The 22,843-nt window shown below is 36.5% G+C and overlaps 1 protein-coding gene across 1 annotated transcript; it reads left to right on the top strand.

Annotated features, from left to right (window-relative positions):
• The first annotated feature begins 1,033 nt into the window (after nt 1-1,033).
• On the top strand, nt 1,034-21,175 carry LOC131944775 (beta-galactosidase-1-like protein 2). The gene is made up of 19 exons (XM_059305591.1): nt 1,034-1,070; nt 2,976-3,767; nt 4,222-4,290; nt 4,626-4,721; nt 6,081-6,189; nt 8,442-8,534; nt 9,153-9,249; nt 9,882-10,037; nt 10,863-11,000; nt 11,724-11,813; nt 12,006-12,056; nt 12,304-12,359; nt 12,697-12,864; nt 13,044-13,139; nt 15,476-15,602; nt 16,393-16,483; nt 17,286-17,433; nt 17,908-18,024; nt 19,524-21,175. The coding sequence occupies exons 2-19, from the start codon at nt 3,250-3,252 to the stop codon at nt 19,590-19,592; spliced, it is 2,289 nt and encodes a 762-aa protein (XP_059161574.1). The 5' UTR covers nt 1,034-1,070; nt 2,976-3,249; the 3' UTR covers nt 19,593-21,175.
• The last annotated feature ends 1,668 nt before the right edge of the window (nt 21,176-22,843 follow it).

Below are 22,843 nucleotides of genomic sequence, written 5' to 3'. Positions count from 1 at the left end.
GTTGAGGTGTGACGTCATTTTAGGGGGGGGGGCTGGCTTTTTGTGACGATGTGTGACGGAGGGGATGGGGGGATGGGGGGATGTAAAAATCGTCCAAAAAAGCGTGACGTCATTTGTGGATGACCCCTAGTTGTACCTGAAGCATTTTTGTTGTAAAATAACGCCACGCTTTGATCTATCTTTAAATTGTGGCCTCTACTCGTTGAATCAATTTAGCTAGAATCAGGCCTAAGCATTTTTTAAAGTGCAAAACACATGAGCAGTTAAGTATTGTTGAATGATCGTTTATTTTGTTGCCAGATTTTACTCCCCTGTGTGAGGTCTCAATTCCTGTTGCACTCCAAAACAAAATTGATAATTGTTTGCTTTTCTCTTTAAACAAAAAGTAGCAAATAGATGGTAGAGAAATAAAACATTGAAAACTGTCTGAAATTCGTATTGATTTGAGACCGACTAATGCATTGGTAGAATGCCGGCGTCATCCAAGCTTTATTAAAGCTTTGTTTTATTTCTTGTGTGTTTATCAAACAATCGGCCTTTGTACGCTAATTGAAGAGTTGAAAACGGCTGTTAAAGTTTTTGCACTTTTGTCACTCATGAAACAGGAACAAGCTTACTACAATTAATACAAAAGCAATTAGACTACGTTCTTAATTTTTTATGTGGTCTAATTTTTTTTGACACAATAATATTCATTTCTAGATTTAGCACATACAATTAGCCATTAGAATGATAGTGATCGTGTACCATGACTAAATCTATCTTTATGTTGAGTTGTGATATTGTGTAGCAAGGATGATAGATTGTCCACAAAAGCAAAAATTATTACTTATTTCAGACGATTGAATAGAAGTGTTTTTTTTTTTTTTTTTTTTTTTTTTTGTAAAGTGAAAATTCACAAAGATGCCAATGAGATAAAGTATAATTAATTATGTTAGAATAAGTAAAGTAATCTAATAACAGAATTTAAAATATTAATAAATTATTGTAATGGAATGCTAGATCTATAAAAATCTGGCATTAACTGTTTGCGTTCCTATCGACCAAACGTCAACATGGTAAAAGTGAAAGTAGGCTTATTCATCCTTCTCCTCATTATTCATTATGATCAGTTAGTAATATAGAAAGTTGAGATCTAGAGTCTAGATATAATATAGAATCTAGCTCGCTTTTATCTTGTGTTATTCTTTGAATTAATATAAATCTACATTGCTTAAAATAGTAGATCTAGATTCTAGTTCTAGCTCAACTAGATTTCTATTCTAGATCTAGAGGAATCTAGAATCTAGAACAGAAATACCAAGACCCAAGAGCAAGAGTAGAGCCTAGCATTTAGATTCTAGCTTTCTAGCTAGACTAGATCTACTAGCTAGTCTAGATCTCACTCTAGTAAACTCTATATAAATCTAGGTCTAGTAGTAGAGCTAAGAGGTCTACTTACTTAGTCTTACTACTCTTACTTATAATAATTCTAATAGAGGAGCTTACACTTTTCGGACACACATAGCGAAAAAAACGCAACGTAAAAATTCCATGCGGTCTCATTCAGTAACTGCTTAACATAGAAAACAAAAAAAAGTATCATATCTATCCGCAACCATTCTACTTTAATAATGTGTGTGTCATTTTGTATTCATACGCATAGAACTTAAGCTATTCTTGTTATAGTGACTGGGGGGTCTTAACGTGTGTTCGAACACATGTAATACAGTTTTACATGTGTTCGGACACCTTTACCCGTCATCGGACATAGCACTTTTTGTTCATTTAGAATAATTTAAAGTCAATTTAATGAATAAAAACATATATTATATGCATTTATATTGTGTTATTGATTGTTTGTGAGGTAATTTTAATAGTATAAAACCTTTTTCCCACACTCCCAAAGTTCATCCCATTCAGCCATTGCGGCTCGCGCAGTACGCTGCTAAGCCAGCCAGGTCACATGATTCCCCCTCCTCTTTCGCATTCCACTGCCTTCTTGACCTTATTTTGACCCTTTCCCTTCAATAACCAGCCCCTTTTATGCTCTAAATTCTTATTTAATAATATTTTTGTGCTGCTGTCCGGTCCCATGTAAGGCCAAATAAGTTAGCGAACACCCCTTTTTTATTGTTCAAGCACGAAAAAACCCATTAACCTTGACATTTACGATGTTCCATACATATATAGAAGCTATTTATAGTGTAACCTTTTAGCTAAGCATTGATTGGTTCAAGTTTTGCCCCTAAGTCCAACCCTAGGTCACTTCATCCGGCTGGTGTAAAAATAGAAATGTGCGTACCATGCAACGTTAAAAAATTTCTAAAAATGATTCTTGAGAAAGGAAACGGAAGTACTTGACACGGAAGTGTTCATAAATGAACAGTTTAGGTGCAGGCGCCGTGGTTTCGCGTGAGACATGCTAATTAAAGTTTCTATGAGCCAAAAACCGACGAAGTGTTCGGTCCTACGTAATTTTTGGTGTGTGTCCGAAAAGTGTAAACTCCTCTAGTAATAATCTAGATCTAGATTAGATCTAATCTAGATCTAGTTCCTGAATTATTATTTGGCTAAAATCCAAAAAGAAAAGCAGTCTGAAATTGGAGTCAGCTGCCTAAGGGCTTAATGCAGTAAAAGGTGCATAACAGTTGACACGTAGAGTCTATAAGTCTATATACTATACTTTGGAGGGAATCCCTTCCAACACTAAAATTAAGAAAAAATTCTTCACTAGATCTAGCTCACTGGAAAAAAGTTTAGTGTAGCAAGTTTAGTGTAGCGAAAAATCGATTTTTATCATTGTTACAAATGTTATAGATTCTAGCATTTTTAGATAATGTCAGTGAAAATTCCGTTTTAAGGGAAAGTCAGTAAAATTTCGTCAAAGAAAATTCTGTTCGTGTGAATGTCAATGGACTTTCTGTTTTTGTATAAATCCTGACATAATATAATAGTAATACAAAATATTAGTTTTGTTTCATTTTACATTTCAGATTTCTTGGATTCATTGGGAACAGTTTTGAGCTACTCCACATAGGCCTTTAACAAGCCAGTTCTACTTATCACCTCTACTTCAAACTACAAGAAGACCTAGAGCCGCTTTGTTGATAGGAACAAACTGTTGAACCATAGTGCACTATTCAAACAGTGCATTCAACTTGGTCCTATAAATTCATTTCTTATCGGTGTCATTGCATGGATTTTAGCAGTTTATGCACCGAAGTATTGGTCATCAGCTTGGCCTTAATATAATAAGGGAGAATTTCAATGCTAGCCAAAATTAAACAGATCATGCGTAAAAAGACAATACTACGCATGTTAGCTGTTGTGTTTGTTGCTGTTGTGATATGGATAGTTTGGTTTGTAGTGTTCTTTGAAGTTGAAGACACAAAAAGGACGGATATTCAGTTCAAATGGGATTTTAAAGAAGTCGCCCCCAACCCTCTTTCCCCACAGAAATTTTTTCCAAATGATGAAAGTCTGCAGTTTGCTAGGAAAGCGATCAATCCAGTAGCAGTTAAAAACCTCCTTAATGGGACAGTTATACTGCCAGATGATTATAAATCTGTAGAAATTCAAGCAATAGATAGTGACATGGTAATGAACAGTACGTATGATGACGTGACTGACGTGAAGGGCTTGACGTTTTACCAGAAAAAGTTTTACCTCAACAACAGGCCGTTTAGGATATTCAGTGGTGCTGTTCACTACTTTAGGATACTGAGGGATCAATGGGAGGATCGCTTGATGAAGCTGAAGGCCTGTGGTTTGAATACAGTTGAGACGTATGATGTTCTTTATGCTATTTTAATGTGTGTTGTGGCATATGGTCTGAACCCTGTTGAGATATAAGATTTTCTTTAACGTTTTTTTTTTGTACTGCTTATTTGTATAAGCACTGTAAATTGTTTAGTATTTATAAAAATGCCGAGAGATTGTAGGACTGTAGAAACTATTGGTACGTTTTTTGTTGTAAAAAAAGTACCCTTTCGAACCTTAAGATCCACAAGGCAGGTTGAGTTTTTAGAGACCTCTGAACTTGGAGTTACAGTGTGGTCAGCAATATTCCCCACTGCCTTTATTTTCCCTGACTAGAGTCAGGTAACCATCTGAGCTGGGTAGACTCAGGGACGTCCTATGGACATGAACCCCCTGGATCTGAACTTGAGACTTTTGGGTTAGCTAGAGCATGTTAATTTGTATTGTAACCCTAATTTTGTCTTGCATTCCTTGTTTTAGTTATGTACCTTGGAACCTTCACGAGCCCTCACCTGGAGAATTTAATTTTGAGGACAATCTTGATTTGAGGTAAATTTCTGTTAGGGGGGGGGGGGGGAAGGGTCTTCCATAGATTGTGTGTTCTTGTGATGTCAAAAAAAGCAGGATGTCATTTTTTAACCCCTTATGAGTTTAATGAGAATCTAAATTTAAGGAAAATCTCTGTTAAGAATGTAATGGAAATCTTAATTTAAAGTAAATTACTAAGTTTATAGCGAATCTTGATTTTAGATAAACCTATGAACTATTTTATGCTACTTTTTCAGTTAAAAAAAAATTTGATAAAAAGTTTAAGCTGATTATTTTAAATAAATAAAATTAAACAAGAAAAAATGGTTCTTTTATAATTTTGTTTTAAATTTCAGATCTTTTCTGTCATTAGCCTCTACTCTTGGCCTGTTTGTTATACTTCGTCCAGGGCCTTACATTTGTGCTGAGTTTGATTTTGGTGGACTACCAGGGTGAGTTACAACTACGTTAAACCAAACTATTCTAGACCAAACTATACACAACAGTCATCCCAAACCACAACGCCACTAAACCAAACTATTCTAGACCAAACTATACACAACAGTCATCCCAAACCACAACGCCAATAAACCAAACTATTCTAGACCAAACTATACACAACAGTCATCGCAAACCACAACGCAGCAAACTAAACTATTCTAGACCAAACTATACACAACAGTCATCCCAAACCACAACGCCGCTAAACCAAACTATTCTAGACCAAACTATACACAACAGTCATCCCAAACCACAACTACACTAAGCAAAACTATTCTAGACCAAACTATACACAAGTCATCCCAACCACAATGCAGCGAAACCAAACTATACACAACACTTATCGCAAACAATATATAATCAATATATCTCAGAATCTAATTTAAAATAGTTTGTTTGAATATCTTAATAAGCTATTCGTGCATCTCCAAAAATGCTAATAAAACCGTAGCATAATCAGATGTTTAGACTATTGATTCTTACTTATGGAAATACTAAAACCAATAAGAAAATATTTACACTTATGCTTATAAGCCCATCCGGGAGAGAAACAATGTAGCAAAAGAAAACAGTGTCATACCACTCCTGTAAGAGCAGGTAGGTGAAAGGATGAACTGAAATCCCATTTGCCTCCACAACATGTGTATTGTATGGGACGGAGTGGTATAGCGGCAGAGAGCTGGACTGCTAATCCGTAAGTCTCGAGTTCGAATCCGGGTCAGTAGAGAACGTCCCTGAGTCCACCCAACTGTGATGGGTACCTAACTCACGTTAGGGAGAGTAAAGGTGGCTAGGCATAGTGCTGACCACACTATCTCTTCATATGCCGAGGTCACAGAAACAAGTGAACTCTTCTTCACTTGCCTCATAGACCGTCAGGTCTGAAAGGGAAACTTTACTTTACATGTGTATTATGCTCATTAAGGTGCTTCTTCATAACAGTTGAGCTCTGGCTGTATACTATTTTATATTCATTTTATGTGTTTTGAAAATTTTTAAATATACCACCTTGTTCATCTGTTTTTTCATCTCTTCTTGCATGCAGGAGTCAGCATTTAGTAGTTTTCTTACCTAACATTTCATCACATCAAATCAGTTTTATACATTTTAAATCCTTAATTAGCAACTAGTTAATTACAGTTGAAAGCATTGTGACAGTTTGTTTTCAATGAAATCATGTTTTTTTTCTTACTTGTAGACTGTTTGGAATCAGCTAGTTAATTATATTTTATTGTACTTGCTGACCTCGTTTGTTACTGTAAATAATTATTTTTGTACACGCTGCTTTGATTGACTGTTTATGTCTCCAGATGGTTGCTTAGAGACCCAGACATGAAAGTCCGGAGCAACTACCCCGGTTACATCTCCGCTGTGAACAAGTACTTCAGTGTCTTGTTCCCACTGGTTCATGACTTACAAGTAGGTGGTTTTAAGTTCCCTGTGTCTTGTTCCCTCTGGTTCATGACTTACAAGTAGGTGGTTTTAAGTTCCCACTGGTTCATGACTTACAAGTAGGTGGTTTTAAGTTCCCTGTGTCTTGTTCCCTCTGGTTCATGACTTACAAGTAGGTGGTTTTAAGTTCCCTGTGTCTTGTTCCCACTGGTTCATGACTTACAAGTAGGTGGTTTTAAGTTCCCTGTGTCTTGTTCCCACTGGTTCATGACTTACAAGTAGGTGGTTTTAAGTTCCCACTGGTTCATGACTTACAAGTAGGTGGTTTTAAGTTCCCTGTGTCTTGTTCCCTCTGGGTCATGACTTACAAGTAGGTGGTTTTAAGTTCCCACTGGTTCATGACTTACAAGTAGGTGGTTTTAAGTTCCCTGTGTCTTGTTCCCTCTGGTTCATGACTTACAAGTAGGTGGTTTTAAGTTCCCAGTGTCTTGTTCCCACTGGTTCATGACTTACAAGTAGGTGGTTTTAAGTTCCCTGTGTCTTGTTCCCACTGGTTCATGACTTACAAGTAGGTGGTTTTAAGTTCCCTGTGTCTTGTTCCCACTGGTTCATGACTTACAAGTAGGTGGTTTTAAGTTCCCTGTGTCTTGTTCCCTCTGGTTCATGACTTACAAGTAGGTGGTTTTAAGTTCCCACTGGTTCATGACTTACAAGTAGGTGGTTTTAAGTTCCCTGTGTCTTGTTCCCTCTGGTTCATGACTTACAAGTAGGTGGTTTTAAGTTCCCTGTGTCTTGTTCCCACTGGTTCATGACTTACAAGTAGGTGGTTTTAAGTTCCCTGTGTCTTGTTCCCACTGGTTCATGACTTACAAGTAGGTGGTTTTAAGTTCCCACTGGTTCATGACTTACAAGTAGGTGGTTTTAAGTTCCCTGTGTCTTGTTCCCTCTGGGTCATGACTTACAAGTAGGTGGTTTTAAGTTCCCACTGGTTCATGACTTACAAGTAGGTGGTTTTAAGTTCCCTGTGTCTTGTTCCCTCTGGTTCATGACTTACAAGTAGGTGGTTTTAAGTTCCCACTGGTTCATGACTTACAAGTAGGTGGTTTTAAGTTCCCTGTGTCTTGTTCCCTCTGGGTCATGACTTACAAGTAGGTGGTTTTAAGTTCCCACTGGTTCATGACTTACAAGTAGGTGGTTTTAAGTTCCCTATGTCTTGTTCATGACTTACAAGTAGGTGGTTTTAAGTTCCCAGTGTCTTGTTCCCACTGGTTCATGACTTACAAGTAGGTGGTTTTAAGTTCCCTGTGTCTTGTTCCCACTGGTTCATGACTTACAAGTAGGTGGTTTTAAGTTCCCTGTGTCTTGTTCCCACTGGTTCATGACTTACAAGTAGGTGGTTTTAAGTTCCCTGTGTCTTGTTCCCACTGGTTCATGACTTACAAGTAGGTGGTTTTAAGTTCCCTGTGTCTTGTTCATGACTTACAAGTAGGTGGTTTTAAGTTCCCTGTGTCTTGTTCCCACTGGTTCATGACTTGCAAGTAGGTGGTTTTAAGTTCCCAGTGTCTTGTTCCCACTGGTTCATGACTTACAAGTAGGTGTTTTTAAGTTCCCTGTGTCTTGTTCCCACTGGTTCATGACTTACAAGTAGGTGGTTTTAAGTTCCCTGTGTCTTGTTCATGACTTACAAGTAGGTGGTTTTAAGTTCCCTATGTCTTGTTCATGACTTACAAGTAGGTGTTTTTAAGTTCCCTGTGTCTTGTTCCCACTGGTTCATGACTTACAAGTAGGTGGTTTTAAGTTCCCTGTGTCTTGTTCATGACTTACAAGTAGGTGGTTTTAAGTTCCCTGTGTCTTGTTCATGACTTACAAGTAGGTGGTTTTAAGTTCCCTGTGTCTTGTTCATGACTTACAAGTAGGTGGTTTTAAGTTCCCTGTGTCTTGTTCCCACTTGTTCATGACTTACAAGTAGGTGGTTTTAAGTTCCCTATGTCTTGTTCATGACTTACAAGTAGGTGGTTTTAAGTTCCCTGTCTTGTTCCCTCTGGTTCATGAGTAGATTGTTTTAAGTTCCCTTTGTCTGGTTCATGACTTTACAAATTTTATTGTATCATTTAAATTATAAATTTATAAATTTTTCTTTTCATTACTCTAATGTTTTATTATTAAACTTTGGTTACTTAAAATAGATTACAAGCCAACTTTTTATCACCATAATGTCAATTTGAATAGTTTAAAAAAAAAATTGTTTGTACTGATAGTTGGTCATTTCCTTTGTCCAGTTTACTGAAGGGGGACCTATAATCATGTTTCAAGTGGAGAATGAATTTTCTTCCTACACTGGGGATGTTGACCACTTGAAGCTGCTGGTGTATGTAAGTGACTCTAGTGGAGGGGGAGGGGGTAGATATAAGTTTTTTTTTAATGGGATGCTTGGGGCATCTGATTGAGGTGGGGCAAATTGGGAATTTTTTTTTTGCTTTAAGTATATGGGGCAAAGAGTGGCTATAGGTTTATAAAAAAAATATGATGATTAAGCCCCATAATGTGTGGGTGTGAAGGCTTTTTCATCTGTCTCAGAAAGCTTGTTAAAATAGTTACACATTACATCAACATGCTAGGCCATGGACTGTCTGAAAAAGTTAGACATAATGTGTGCATGATAGACCATGGACCTCTTAAAAAGAATGGGCATGACATTGTAGTGTAAGAGTTGTCTAGCCTGAGGCTGACTAGTGTTGTAATGTAAGAGTTGTCTAACCTGAGTCTATTGTTGTAATGCAAGAGTTGTCTAACCTGAGTCTATTGTTGTAATGCAAGAGTTGTCTAACCTGAGTCAGTGTTGTTAAGTAAGAGTTGTCTAACCTGAGTCTAGTGTGTAATGTAAGAGTTGTCTAACCTGAGTGTACTGTTGTACTGTAGGAGTTGTCTAACCTACAGCTGGCTAGTATGTAATGTAAGAGTTGTCTAACCTGAGTCTGGTATGTTTACAGATGATGAAAAAACTGAATGTCAAAGAGCTTCTGGTTACCAGTGATCACATGTTCAAACAGAAATATGCAGAAAACAAATATGTCGACTTTAGTCAGTGTGAGTATACCAGTTGTACATTCATCACACTTTGGTCATGTACTGAGCATGTTTATGACCTTTTGTTGGGGTAGGGGTGGACTGACTGTAGTACCTTCATCACACTTTGCTCATGTACTCAACAGGTTTATGACCTTTTGTTGGGGTAGGGGTGGACTGACTGTAGTACCTTCATCACACTTTGGTCATGTACTGAGCATGTTTATGACCTTTTGTTGGGGTAGGGGTGGACTTTTTGTATTTTGCGCTAATAATCCTTTTAAAAAATCAAAACACTAATAGGCCTATTACAGGACTATTCCCCGGGACTCCCAGGTTTTTTTCTGGTAGACATGCATGCCAGTCCACCTGTAGTTAGACGAGGGGATGTTAAAGTTACTCAGGTTTTTTATAGAGGGGTTAATAACATTTAACATCATACACGGAAGGAGTACACATTTTTTTATTCATGGGCAACCCTATGCAAATATGGTAAATACATCTCTTATTGATGATAATCAATACTCTTCATGAACATTTGTTGTTGTTTTTTTATTCAGTTGCATTACATTACGTTTTTTTATTCTCTTGCATTATATTACCTGTTTTTTTGTTCAGTTGCATTACATTACATGTTGGTTGTTCTTTGACAGATGCTCTATTGGCTGACAACTTAGGCAGCATAAAGGAGAGCAGCTACAATGTCATATCTGAGTTGAACCCACATTTCCCTTATATGGTCATGGAGCTCTGGTCAGGATGGTTTGACTACTGGGGTCAGGAGAAGCATTCAAAGAGCAGTGTGGAGGGTGAGTAGAGGGTACAGTGGGAGGGTGAGTTGGTGGTACAGTGAGAGGATGAGTTGGTGGTACAGTGGGAGGGTGGTACAGTGGGAGGGTGAGTTGGTGGTACAGTGGGAGGGTGAGTTGGTGGTACAGTGGGAGGGTGAGTTGGTGGTACAGTGGGAGGGTGAGTTGGTGGTACAGTGGGAGGGTGAGTTGGTGGTACAGTGGGAGGGTGAGTTGGTGGTACAGTGGGAGGGTGAGTTGGTGGTACAGTGGGAGGGTGAGTTGGTGGTACAGTGGGAGGGTGAGTTGGTGGTACAGTGGGAGGGTGAGTTGGTGGTACAGTGGGAGGGTGAGTTGGTGGTACAGTGGGAGGGTGGTACAGTGGGAGGATGAGTTGGTGGTACAGTAGGAGTGTGGTACAGTGGGAGGATGAGTTGGTGGTACAGTGGGAGGGTGAGTTGGTGGTACAGTGGGAGGGTGGTACAGTGGGAGGATGAGTTGGTGGTACAGTAGGAGTGTGGTACAGTGGGAGGATGAGTTGGTGGTACAGTGGGAGGGTGAGTTGGTGGTACAGTGGGAGGGTGGTACAGTGGGAGGATGAGTTGGTGGTACAGTAGGAGTGTGGTACAGTGGGAGGATGAGTTGGTGGTACAGTGGGAGGGTGAGTTGGTGGTACAGTGGGAGGATGAGTTGTTGGTACAATGATAAGGAAAGTTTGTGGCATAATGGTAGGGCGAATGGGTGATAGAATGGTAGGGTGAATCAATGGTCCGGTCCTGAAAGTTGTATTGGTTTTATACACAACTTTTTTCCCGTTTAACTTTAAAATGTATATTTCCTGTCTAGGCTTGCGTGAGACATTGAATGCTATCATGCACCTGGAAGGTTCATTCAACCTGTACATGTTCATTGGTGGCACCAACTTTGGTTTTACTAGTGGCGCCAACAACTTCACCTCATACAGGCCAATGGTCACAAGTTACGGTGAGTTCAAGAACTTACTTCACCTGTGTTGTTACACCTGTACATGTTCATTGGTGGCACCAACTTTGGTTTTACTAGTGGTGCCAACAACTTCACCTCATACAGGCCAATGGTCACAAGTTACGGTGAGTTCAAGAGCTTACTTCAACTGTGTCATTACACCTGTACCTGTGATCTTTTTTTTTATTTCCAACTACTAATTTTTGTACTTATAATTTTTTTATGACCAAGAATAATGTGTGGGGAAGGGTTCCCAAGAAAATGTGCAAACAAAAACAATGCGCAAATAAAAAAGTTTAATATTCTATGGAAAAATAGTTTATTATGCTAAATGTGTGTGATCTATCTTTAGTAATGTCTGTAAATGCTCAATTTCTAAAAAAAAAAAAAAATTCCCTTGTGCACATATTCATGTGCCGTTTTTGATCAAAGTGGGAATTGCGCTGTTGGAGGGTAGAGCTTACAACTACTTACCCTAAAAGCCTCATGTTCAGAACCTGGGCTAGAGTCTGTAGGATGTCCCTGAGTCCACCCAGCTAAACAACGATGGCTGGGCATTGTGCTGAGTACACTATCACTTTGTATTCCGGAGTCATTGAAACAGATAAACTCTACTTTATCTGCCCTGTGTGTCTTGGACACTTAAGGAAAATAATGATGAATCAAGAATAATTTGTTCAATAATTTCATGCACAATGCTTCATACTTTTATTTCTCCAATAGATTATGATGCTATTCTGACTGAAGCGGGTGACATAACTCCAAAATACCATGTTGTGAGAAGCATCTTGCATACATTTTACAAAACATTAGGTAATTATTTTTTTTTATAAAATAAAATTTATAATCTAACTTTATAAAATCTAAATGCCTAACTTTTTTTTTATTTTGTTCTAGGCCTAAAGATTTTTTCTATTTAAAATAAAATTTAGTTGTTTTTTAGTTTGCCCTAATGAATGGAACACTTGGAACTAAATAGCCTACTTAATTTGTTTCTGTTGATAGGTTATGACAGTCTGCCTTCTGTGCCATTCAATACAAAGAAAGGTCATTATGGTCAGTTTTTTTTTTTTTTAATTTTTTAAATTTTTTTTTTTAAATAGCAGTATTTTATTTTGTTTTTTGGAAATGTGTAAACTAAATGCTCGTCCTGGAAAGGAATCTAATGAGATAAATATGATTTACTCATCAAATGAATAACAAAGTATTAGAAGGATGTCTTTTTGTAAAATGAAAGAACATTATGCTGTTAGCATAATAAAGATGATGAGTTCAGTGTTTATTAATGTAATTTAATTTACAGGCAAAGTCCCAGTTACTGAAGTAATGGAATGGGATGTTTTCATCACCTTGATACCTGTAAGTTGATTCATTAACCTGTGGTGTAAGGTGGAGGCATGGTAATTATGGAGTGGGTGTAAGTAGGTGAACTGATTAGAATGTTTTTATCACCTTGATACCTGTAAGTTGATTCATTAACCTGTGGTGTAAGGTGGAGGTATGGTAATTATGGAGTGGGTGTAAGTAAGTGAACTAATTAGAATTTGAGGGCTTTTTTTTATTCACACTGCTGTGGTAGACAAATTTTATGTAAAATTTATGTAAAGTTTTCTCTTTGAGATACTCTGTTTAGAAAATCTTGTGATTTTATGAAAGCCAAAATCTACTCTTACGATGTGAGTACTTCCTGTTTCAGATATTTGCCAATGACGACAAGGTAAACTACATGGAGACGTACACAGACGCAGACAACAAGTACAACACACTAGGGTACATCGTGTACTCACATCAGCTGGGGGACAACACACACTGGAACAAGATGCCTGGGATACAGACCACGGGGGTCTTTAAGGATAGGCTTACTGTAAGTAGCAGGGGGGTTCATAAGGGACTGGCTGACTGTATGTAGCATGGGGGTCTTCAAATACAGACTGACTGTAAGTAACACTGGGGTCTTCAAGGGTGGGATGACTGTAACCAAAGACAGGTTAATTAACTTAGTGGTCTTCGAATAGTTTAATGTTTTTTACTGCTGTTTTTCAGGCAATTTTGAATGGTGAAACCTTTTATGTACAAGATGACTTACAGACTGACAATGAAGACCAGCTTTTGTCATACAACTGGGATGAGAAATTTCAGGTATGTTCCTTGTTGTGCCAGTTCAGCTAGACCGTCAGGTGTCTGATTAAACTTTTTCGTGGAGCAACGGTTGTTTCATACCTTAGCTAGACTGTTGGGTGTCTGATCAAACTTTTTGTGGGAAAACAGTTCTTACTCCACAAAACAACTAGTGTTGGGCTGGCTTTTGTCATACATTGGGAGAACTGTCATTTCAAATGGCAAGATATTAACAGAAATCAGCAGTATACATATATATATATATATATATATATATATATATATATATATATATATATATATATGTATTAATTGCATTGAAATAGTAAAACTACAAAGTTGTCATTAGTCATTATTTCCCCATAAGTAAAATAAAAGGTGTGCTGCTTGAGACAACTGTTTTAGTCACCTGTACCCTAGCTTGTGGCTGTATTTTGAGATAACTGTTTAGTCACCTCTACCCTAGCTTGTGCCTGTATTTTGAGACAACTGTTTAGTCACCTCTACCCTAGCTTGTGCCTGTATTTTGAGACAACTGTTTAGTCACCTGTACCCTAGCTTGTGCCTGTATTTTGAGACAACTGTTTAGTCACCTCTACCCTAGCTTGTGCCTGTATTTTGAGACAACTGTTTAGTCACCTCTACCCTAGCTTGTGCCTGTATTTTGAGACAACTGTTTAGTCACCTGTACCCTAGCTTGTGCCTGTATTTTGAGACAACTGTTTAGTCACCTCTACCCTAGCTTGTGCCTGTATTTTGAGACAACAGTTTAGTCACCTGTACCCTAGCTTGTGTCTGTAGAGACAACTGTTTAGTCACCTCTACCCTAGCTTGTGCCTGTATTTTGAGACAACTGTTTAGTCACCTCTACCCTAGCTTGTGCCTGTATTTTGAGACAACTGTTTAGTCACCTGTACCTTAGCTTGTGTCTGTATGTTGAGACAACTGTTTAGTCACCTGTACCCTAGCTTGTGCCTGTATGTTGAGACAACTGTTTAGTCACCTGTACCCTAGCTTGTGCCTGTATTTTGAGACAACTGTTTAGTCACTTGTACCCTAGCTTGTGCAATTGTTTTGAGACAACTGTTTAGTCACCTGTACCCTAGCTTGTGCCTGTATGTTGAGACAACTGTTTAGTCACCTGTACCCTAGCTTGTGCCTGTATTCTCTGTGTAACCAAATCTCTGGTGTCAAATCTCCACAGCCAGATCACTACCAATACATGTATGACTATAAGAAAGATTACGAAGATATTTTCCTAAAGGCTCATTGGCTCTTGCCTATGCTAGAAAGAATGAAGGTTTTGTTTTGAATATTTAAGTTCTTTTATTTTTTAATTTAAAATCTTAATTCGGATGTTTAATCTTCAACATTTTTACATGGTTCTAGTTTGTATTGGTTTTGTCTATTATTTTATCATAGTAATTACTATACAAGCTTTAGCTACATAGAATAAATAATGCTTGTATTTTTACAAGAAATTAATAAAAACAAAATATACTTAAGTTCATTTAAAAACCTCAAAATGATTGACTTAGTCTATCAGAATTTTAAAAACTGAACAGATTTCCAGGACAATAAAAGTTTACAAATCTGATTAAAATCATTAATCAACAATAATTAAAAGCTGTTGTATATAATATACCATTAATGAAATCTTTATAAAATATTGTCATATGGCTAGTATAGATTCAGTGGTCTAATCTACTTACAACAGTAGTCAATGGTTATGCATGTTTAATGCAGCATGTCAAGTAACATGGTCATGTGATTACATTACTGAAAACATTCTCAGGATAAATGGAATTGGATGTACTGACTTAACTCCCTTGGTTGTGGTTCTCTTTTCAAAGTTGTACCTATATCCAATAATAATTATTTTTATTATAAAGATTTTGATTTAACATAGAGGACTATCAGTGATTGTATTTTAAGTGATTCGTGTTTTGAAATAGTCATGCTGTAAATTGTGTTTTGGAATAGTCATGCTGTAAATTGTGTTTTGAAATAGTCATGCTGTAAATTGTGTTTTGAAATAGTCATGCTGTAAATTGTGTTTTGAAATAGTCATGCTGTAAATTGTGTTTTGAAATAGTCATGCTGTAAATTGTGTTTTGAAATAGTCATGCTGTAAATTGTGTTTTGAAATAGTCATGCTGTAAATTGTGTTTTGAAATAGTCATGCTGTAAATTGTGTTTTGAAATAGTCATGCTGTAAATTGTGTTTTGAAATAGTCATGCTGTAAATTGTGTTTTGAAATAGTCATGCTGTAAATTGTGTTTTGAAATAGTCATGCTGTAAATTGTGTTTTGAAATAGTCATGCTGTAAATTGTGTTTTGTGACCTCCCTTGCCAGAACATAACCAGGAAGTTAAAGCTGAAAGAACAGAAAATTTCCAAGCGCCTGGACTTGATGGTTGAAAACTTGGGTCGAGTCAACTTTTCTCCGCAGTCAGCTGACCATTTTAATCATCAACAAAAAGGTGAAGGTTTCTGTATGTAAGGTTGTGTCTGCTGTACATTTTAATCATCAACAAAAAGTGAATGTTTCTGTATGTAAGGTTGTGTCTGTTGACCATTTTAATCAACAAAAAGGTGAAGGTTTCCGTATGTAAGGTTGTGTCTGCTGTACATTTTAATCATCAACAAAAAGTGAATGTTTCTGTATGTAAGGTTGTGTCTGTTGACTATTTTAAATTATCAGTGACGTTTTGGAAGGATGAAAGCTGATGGTTAAAATTTAATCAATATCTAAATGTTGAAATGTAAATTACTACTTTCTTAGATTAAAAGATCACTAAATAAAACTTCAGGGTTGAAATGCTTTCTGAGGGTTAAAATGTTAATGAATGTCTTATGCCTAATACATGAATTTATTAAAAGTTCGAAGTTAAATTCAAGTATTTCTAAAAACTATTGATGAATTAATTTATTCACATTAGACAAAATAATTTCTAGAATTTAAGCAAAGATTAAATATTCACTATACGATATTGTAAGATGAATCACCTAATTAGGATAGATAATGTTAGTTTCCTATCTGGTATCTGACTATCAATGACCTCTCACCTTTATGCTGTGATTGACTGACACCTGTTATAATGTTGTTTTGTTATAATGTCCTGTTATAATGTCCTGATATAATGTCCTGTCATAATGTCCTGTTATAATGTCCTGTTATATTGTCCTGCTATAATGCCCTGTTATAATGCCCTGCTATAATGTCCTGTTATAATGTCCTGTTATAATGTCCTGTAATCCCAACAATTACAGGTCTCAGGGGTCCAGTGTTCCGCTACATTTTTGGCATCCTGGAAGAATGGAACATACGTATGATCAACTTCAGCCCTGAACAAAGCTATATGTACGTATTGTATTATGTTTTATTTTTAAGACAGTTGCTGGTCTTTACCTAAACCCTAACATTATGGTTTTATCTTTAAGACAGTTGTTGGTCTTTACCTAAACCCTAACATTATGGTTTTATCTTTAAGACAGTTGCTGGTCTTTACCTAAACCCTAACATTATGGTTTTATCTTTAAGACAGTTGCTGGTCTTTACCTAAACCCTAACATTATGGTTTTATCTTTAAGACAGTTGCTGGTCTTTACCTAAACCCTAACATTATGGTTTTATCTTAAAGACAGTTGATGGTCTTTACCTAAACCCTAACATTATGGTTTTATCTTTAAGACAGTTGCTGGTCTTTACCTAAACCCTAACATTATGGTTTTATCTTAAAGACAGTTGATGGTCTTTACCTAAACCCTAACATTATGGTTTTATCTTTAAGACAGTTGCTGGTCTTTACCTAAACCCTAACATTATGGTTTTATCTTTAAGACAGTTGTTGGTCTTTACCTAAACCCTAACATTATGGTTTTATCTTTAAGACAGTTGTTGGTCTTTACCTAAACCCTAACATTATGGTTTTATCTTTAAGACAGTTGCTGGTCTTTACCTAAACCCTAACATTATGGTTTTATCTTAAAGACAGTTGATGGTCTTTACCTAAACCCTAACATTATAGTTTTATCTTTAAGACAGTTGTTGGTCTTTACCTAAACCCTAACATTATAGTTTGATCTTTAAGACAGTTGCTGGTCTTTACCTAAACCCTAACGTTGTAGTTTTGAGTTTAACCAGTTGTGTTGTACCTCAACAGACTGTCAAGCTCCCTGACATGGAGAAAGGTCGAGGAGGTGGACAAGTTGAAGAAAGATCTAGATGAGACAGACAAACTGGCGCCTGCGCTGTACCGGGCCTACCTGCACATCAACAATGTACCCATGGACACTTTCCTAAACCTAGATGTAATTCACATGAAATTATTTTTACATCATTTCCTTATTTAATCAGTTGTTAGTTGAATTTTTTAATTTAATCTCTCACGTTAAATAAATACAATTAATGGACTTTTCCCCTGCACCATTTAGACAAGGGGTGTTACTCAACATCATGGGTTGAAACGCCTAGAGAGTTTTCGACCACTTACTTCAAATTCATCAATTTTTTTCAAAATAGGCATGTGGGTCAGATCTGGTGACAATGAAATGTGACATAAAATTTGACTTAATTGGATGCTTAATTAATCTTGAAAGAAATAATTAGAATTTCCTATATCAAGTACTATTTACCATGCTATTATACATATGTTAAGTGTGTAATTGTTTTTAGTAATGCAACTCTAATGTATTTTTTTAAAAATTAAAGTAATATGCTTTTATGTAATAATGATGAAAAAGGAGAAAATAAATGACTTTTCTGTTTTTGTTTCATGCTTGAAGGGCTGGGTCAAAGGTGTTGTCATTGTCAACAATTTTAACCTGGGCAGATACTGGTGCATTGGACCACAGAAAACACTCTATGTGCCTGCTCCCATCCTCAAGTATGGGAGAAATGAGGTAAGCTACACAGGTCATACACAATGGTAACACAGCAACCTCTATGTGCCTGCTGTCATACACAATTGTAACACAGTAACCTCTATGTGCCTGCTGTCATACACAATTGTAACACAGTAACCTCTATGTGCCTGCTGTCATACACAATTGTAACACAGTAACCTCTATGTGCCTGCTGTCATACACAATGGTAACACAGCAACCTCTATGTGCCTGCTGTCATACACAATTGTAACACAGTAACCTCTATGTGCCTGCTGTCATACACAATTGTAACACAGTAACCTCTATGTGCCTGCTGTCATACACAATGGTAACACAGCAACCTCTATGTGCCTGCTGTCATACACAATTGTAACACAGTAACCTCTATGTGCCTGCTGTCATACACAATTGTAACACAGTAACCTCTATGTGCCTGCTGTCATACACAATTGTAACACAGTAACCTCTATGTGCCTGCTGTCATACACAATGGTAACACAGTAACCTCTATGTGCCTGCTGTCATACACAATGGTAACACAGTAACCTCTATGTGCCTGCTGTCATACACAATGTTAACACAGCAACCTCTATGTGTCTGCTGTCATACACAATGGTAACACAGCAACCTCTATGTGCCTGCTGTCATACACAATGGTAACACAGCAACCTCTATGTGCCTGCTGTCAAACACAATGGTAACACAGTAACCTGTTGTGCCTGCTGTCATACACAATGGTAACACAGCAACCTCTATGTGCCTGCTGTCATACACAATGTTAACACAGCAACCTCTATGTGTCTGCTGTCATACACAATGTTAACACAGCAACCTCTATGTGTCTGCTGTCATACACAATGGTAACACAGCAACCTCTATGTGCCTGCTGTCATACACAATGTTAACACAGCAACCTCTATGTGTCTGCTGTCATACACAATGGTAACACAGCAACCTCTATGTGCCTGCTGTCATACACAATGGTAACACAGCAACCTCTATGTGCCTGCTGTCATACACAATGTTAACACAGCAACCTCTATGTGTCTGCTGTCATACACAATCGTAACACAGCAACCTCTATGTGCCTGCTGTCATACACAATCGTAACACAGTAACCTGTATGTGCCTGCTGTCATACACAATGGTAACACCACTAGACCAGTCAAGTCCACTGGGACAGATTTCCTTCATTTTTGTAGATTTTGGTTCAAATTTTGGTTCATGTTCTGTTTATGTTCCAACACATTTATGACTGGGTAAACAAATGATATTTTAATTACTTAGAAGACTACATTGTTTTTTGTTTTTTCATTAAATTTATAAATTTTTTTTTTTTTTCATCAGATTTTAATATTTGAGTTTAAAAATCTCAATTTTGTTTTTTCTTTTATCAGATCTTTAAAATCACTTTGTTCATAATTTAACAATAAAATATCTTATGTTTCCTTCAACCTCCAGTCATGTTAATAAGCTATTATTTAAAAATGTATTTTTTGTTTTTCTTTCCTCAGATTTTAATATTTGAGGAATTTAAAAGAGGACCAGACATATTCTTCCAGAACCAGCCTAACTTAGGTTAAACCAGAAGGTTGTGTGGGGGGAGGGGGATTCACTCAACTCTAGGTCAGCTTTATTTATAGGTACCCTAACATAGCATTATACATAGGTATTTTAACAGTGTTATTTGTGTAGGCCTGCAGGTATTTAAAGTTTGACTGACATGGTTTACCCTAACCTTAAGGTAAACATTCTCCTACAGTTATTGATTACCACCGCATGGTTTACAGCTAAGATTAACCCAATTGAAACCAGATGACAGTTGAATTTCTAATATGGCTAGGGTTTAGAGAAGGATAAATTAATTATCTCTCAACACATGAAGTTTTGCGTTTGAATATGTCGGTGCAGCTGTTGTGTAGTTCTTGTCTCTGAGTCTATAAGGCCTTGCACAAGGTATCTACATAGCAGGTTATGGTGACCATAGACTTATAGTAAATAGCTGTACGGCAAATTTAGGCTCATGGTAACTTTGGAGTAATAGAGACCTTATGTTTATAGTAAATACAGGGTTGTCATGACCTGAGGATATAAACTAGACTTATCGTAACTTTAGACTTCAGGTGTTTAATAATATCTAGACTTCAGGATGGCAAAATATCAACAGAATTAAAAAATTTCATAGTGAATCACAACCTTCTCAGAAAAGATAGATTGACTGCCTTATTCTAACCACATACTCTAGCATTTGGGAAAGATAGACTGACTTATTCTAACCACCCACACTAACTTTTGGAAAAAGATACGAGCCGTGGCTGTGATAGACTATAGAAAAAGTATAAAGATCATATATGTTGCTAATTAGTACATAAAACCTCTAGTAGAATAAATATTTCTGCATATTGTATGACATAGTGTATGACATATTGTATGACATAGTGTATGACATATTGTATGACATAGTTTATGACGGATCAGGACGAGGAGCCAGGAACATTAGAGAGATGACTATCAAAATTGAATTAAGCACAACTAGTCTTGAACAAATGAAAATGCATTTTGTAACATGTTTTTTAAACAAGGTTTTAAATTATTAGACTTGTCTTGTTTAAAAAAATTATAATTTTTTAATGATAACTTAATCATTTTTAGTAGTACTTGAAGATCATTTTTAGTGTAGTCGCTTTGAAATCAGTATATCTACAACAAAGGGCTACTAGTGTCAGATATAATGTGTTCACTGCACATGATGTTATAATTTTATACATGAATATTATTTTTTTAAAGTTGTGTGCGATTGATGTGTGTTGACTGTTACAGATATAAATAGGATACATCACCTGGAATTAGGTATAGTAAACTACCTGTGTGTGCTGTTGAAATTTTTTTTAAACAAGAGCACAAACAATCACTTTGGCTAAAATTGTTATATTATATTATTATAGCCTATAAAACAACTGCGTTATATTATTATAGCCTATAACAGAACTGTATTATACTATTTTAGCCCATAACACAACTGTATTATTTAACTAATTGATCTAGCTGTGATGCTCGGTGAAACTGTTTAACCCATCTCTAATCATAAGATACAAAAGCTAATACATTCCAACTGTACAGGATATACAGAAAGGCTTGTTGGTTTTATACCTGTTGGGTTGGTTTTATACCTGTTTGGTTGGTTTTATACCTGTTTGGTTGGTTTTATACCTGTTTGGTTGGTTTTATACCTGTTGGGTTGATTTTATACCTGTTGGGTTGGTTTTATACCTGTTGGGTTGGTTTTATACCTGTTGGGTTGGTTTTATACCTGTTGGGTTGGTTTTATACCTGTTTGGTTGGTTTTATACCTGTTGGGTTGGTTTTATACCTGTTGGGTTGATTTTATACCTGTTGGGTTGGTTTTATACCTGTTGGGTTGGTTTTATACCTGTTGGGTTGGTTTTATACCTGTTGGGTTGGTTTTATACCTGTTGGGTTGATTTTATACCTGTTTGGTTGGTTTTATACCTGTTGGGTTGGTTTTATACCTGTTGGGTTGGTTTTATACCTGTTGGGTTGGTTTTATACCTGTTGGGTTGATTTTATACCTGTTGGATTGATTTTATACCTGTTGGGTTGGTTTTATACCTGTTGGGTTGGTTTTATACCTGTTGGGTTGGTTTTATACCTGTTGGGTTGGTTTTATACCTGTTGGGTTGGTTTTATACCTGTTGGGTTGATTTTACTGTGGTATATATTTTTTTTAATTCAATACTTTTAAAATATTTGACAAAGTTTTACACCATTGATTATTCAGGGCTGTTGCTCTTTTCTAACAATTTTTTTTTTCAATATCACATGAAGCTGGTATCTCTTAAAGCTTTAAATTTCAACTGTCATTCTTACACTTTTCTCATTCTTTAGTTATGGAGTGGTGAACTTTACCAAGCCATGTGCTAATATTTACACACTTCTTCTTGGTTGTTAACTCCATCCTGTGTTTGGGTAGAGTTATCTTCCCCTGCCTGTATTGTATCTAGCACTTGGTTGTTTTATTATACTTCCATTTGTTGTACATTTGATTAGCTCTGTATATCCCCAGCTACCTTTATTGTCTGTAACTTAAATACCAGTTATCTCCCTATACTGGGTAGAGTCTCTGGATATTGCACCCTCCCTGTTGAGTATTGTACCAGATTATCTTCCCCTCCCTGTTGAGTATTGTACCAGATTATCTTCCCCTCCCTGTTGAGTATTGTACCAGATTATCTTCCCCTCCCTGTTGAGTATTGTACCAGATTATCTTCCCCTCCCTGTGTAATGTAGTACCTTGCTGAAGTGCTAGTTTAACGATGGACAATCCAGGGACTTATATCAGGACCAATTCACATTATAACAATGTATTATGTATGTTCGCCTTAAATTTTTTTTAATCTTTCAAACTGTGATTATACAAATATTACAAGCAAAAGATTATTGTTTTGGTATTTTGACAGGATGTGTTGAAAATAAAAAGCAATCATAAATGTATTCAATATTTTAGTGGTCTTATCAAATGTTGTATTGGTAACACTTACATGAGGTTAGATCAAGTAGATAGGATGTCATGTGGTCCACCAAGTCTACCTCATTGCCTCTAATGTAACAATATTGCTAATTTAACAACAGAAAATACTTATCAATTTACAAAAACCCTATCTTTTTATGATAGTTTTCTCGGCTTCTCAATAATTTGAAAGAGTTGAGCATGCATTACTGCCTCACTTGATCAATAAAACCTAATACACTTGTAAGTGACAGGTAAATTGTCTTTCAAACGTGCATAGTAAAATCAAATTTTTCCTATGCAAAA

The sequence above is a fragment of the Physella acuta genome, unplaced genomic scaffold, assembly GCF_028476545.2.
Source record: "Physella acuta isolate Inbredline_101_S28 unplaced genomic scaffold, ASM2847654v3 ptg000048l, whole genome shotgun sequence".
Classification (NCBI taxonomy): domain Eukaryota; kingdom Metazoa; phylum Mollusca; class Gastropoda; family Physidae; genus Physella; species Physella acuta.
Note: the sequence above shows the minus strand (reverse complement) of the source record. Positions and strands in the feature narration are given on the sequence as shown.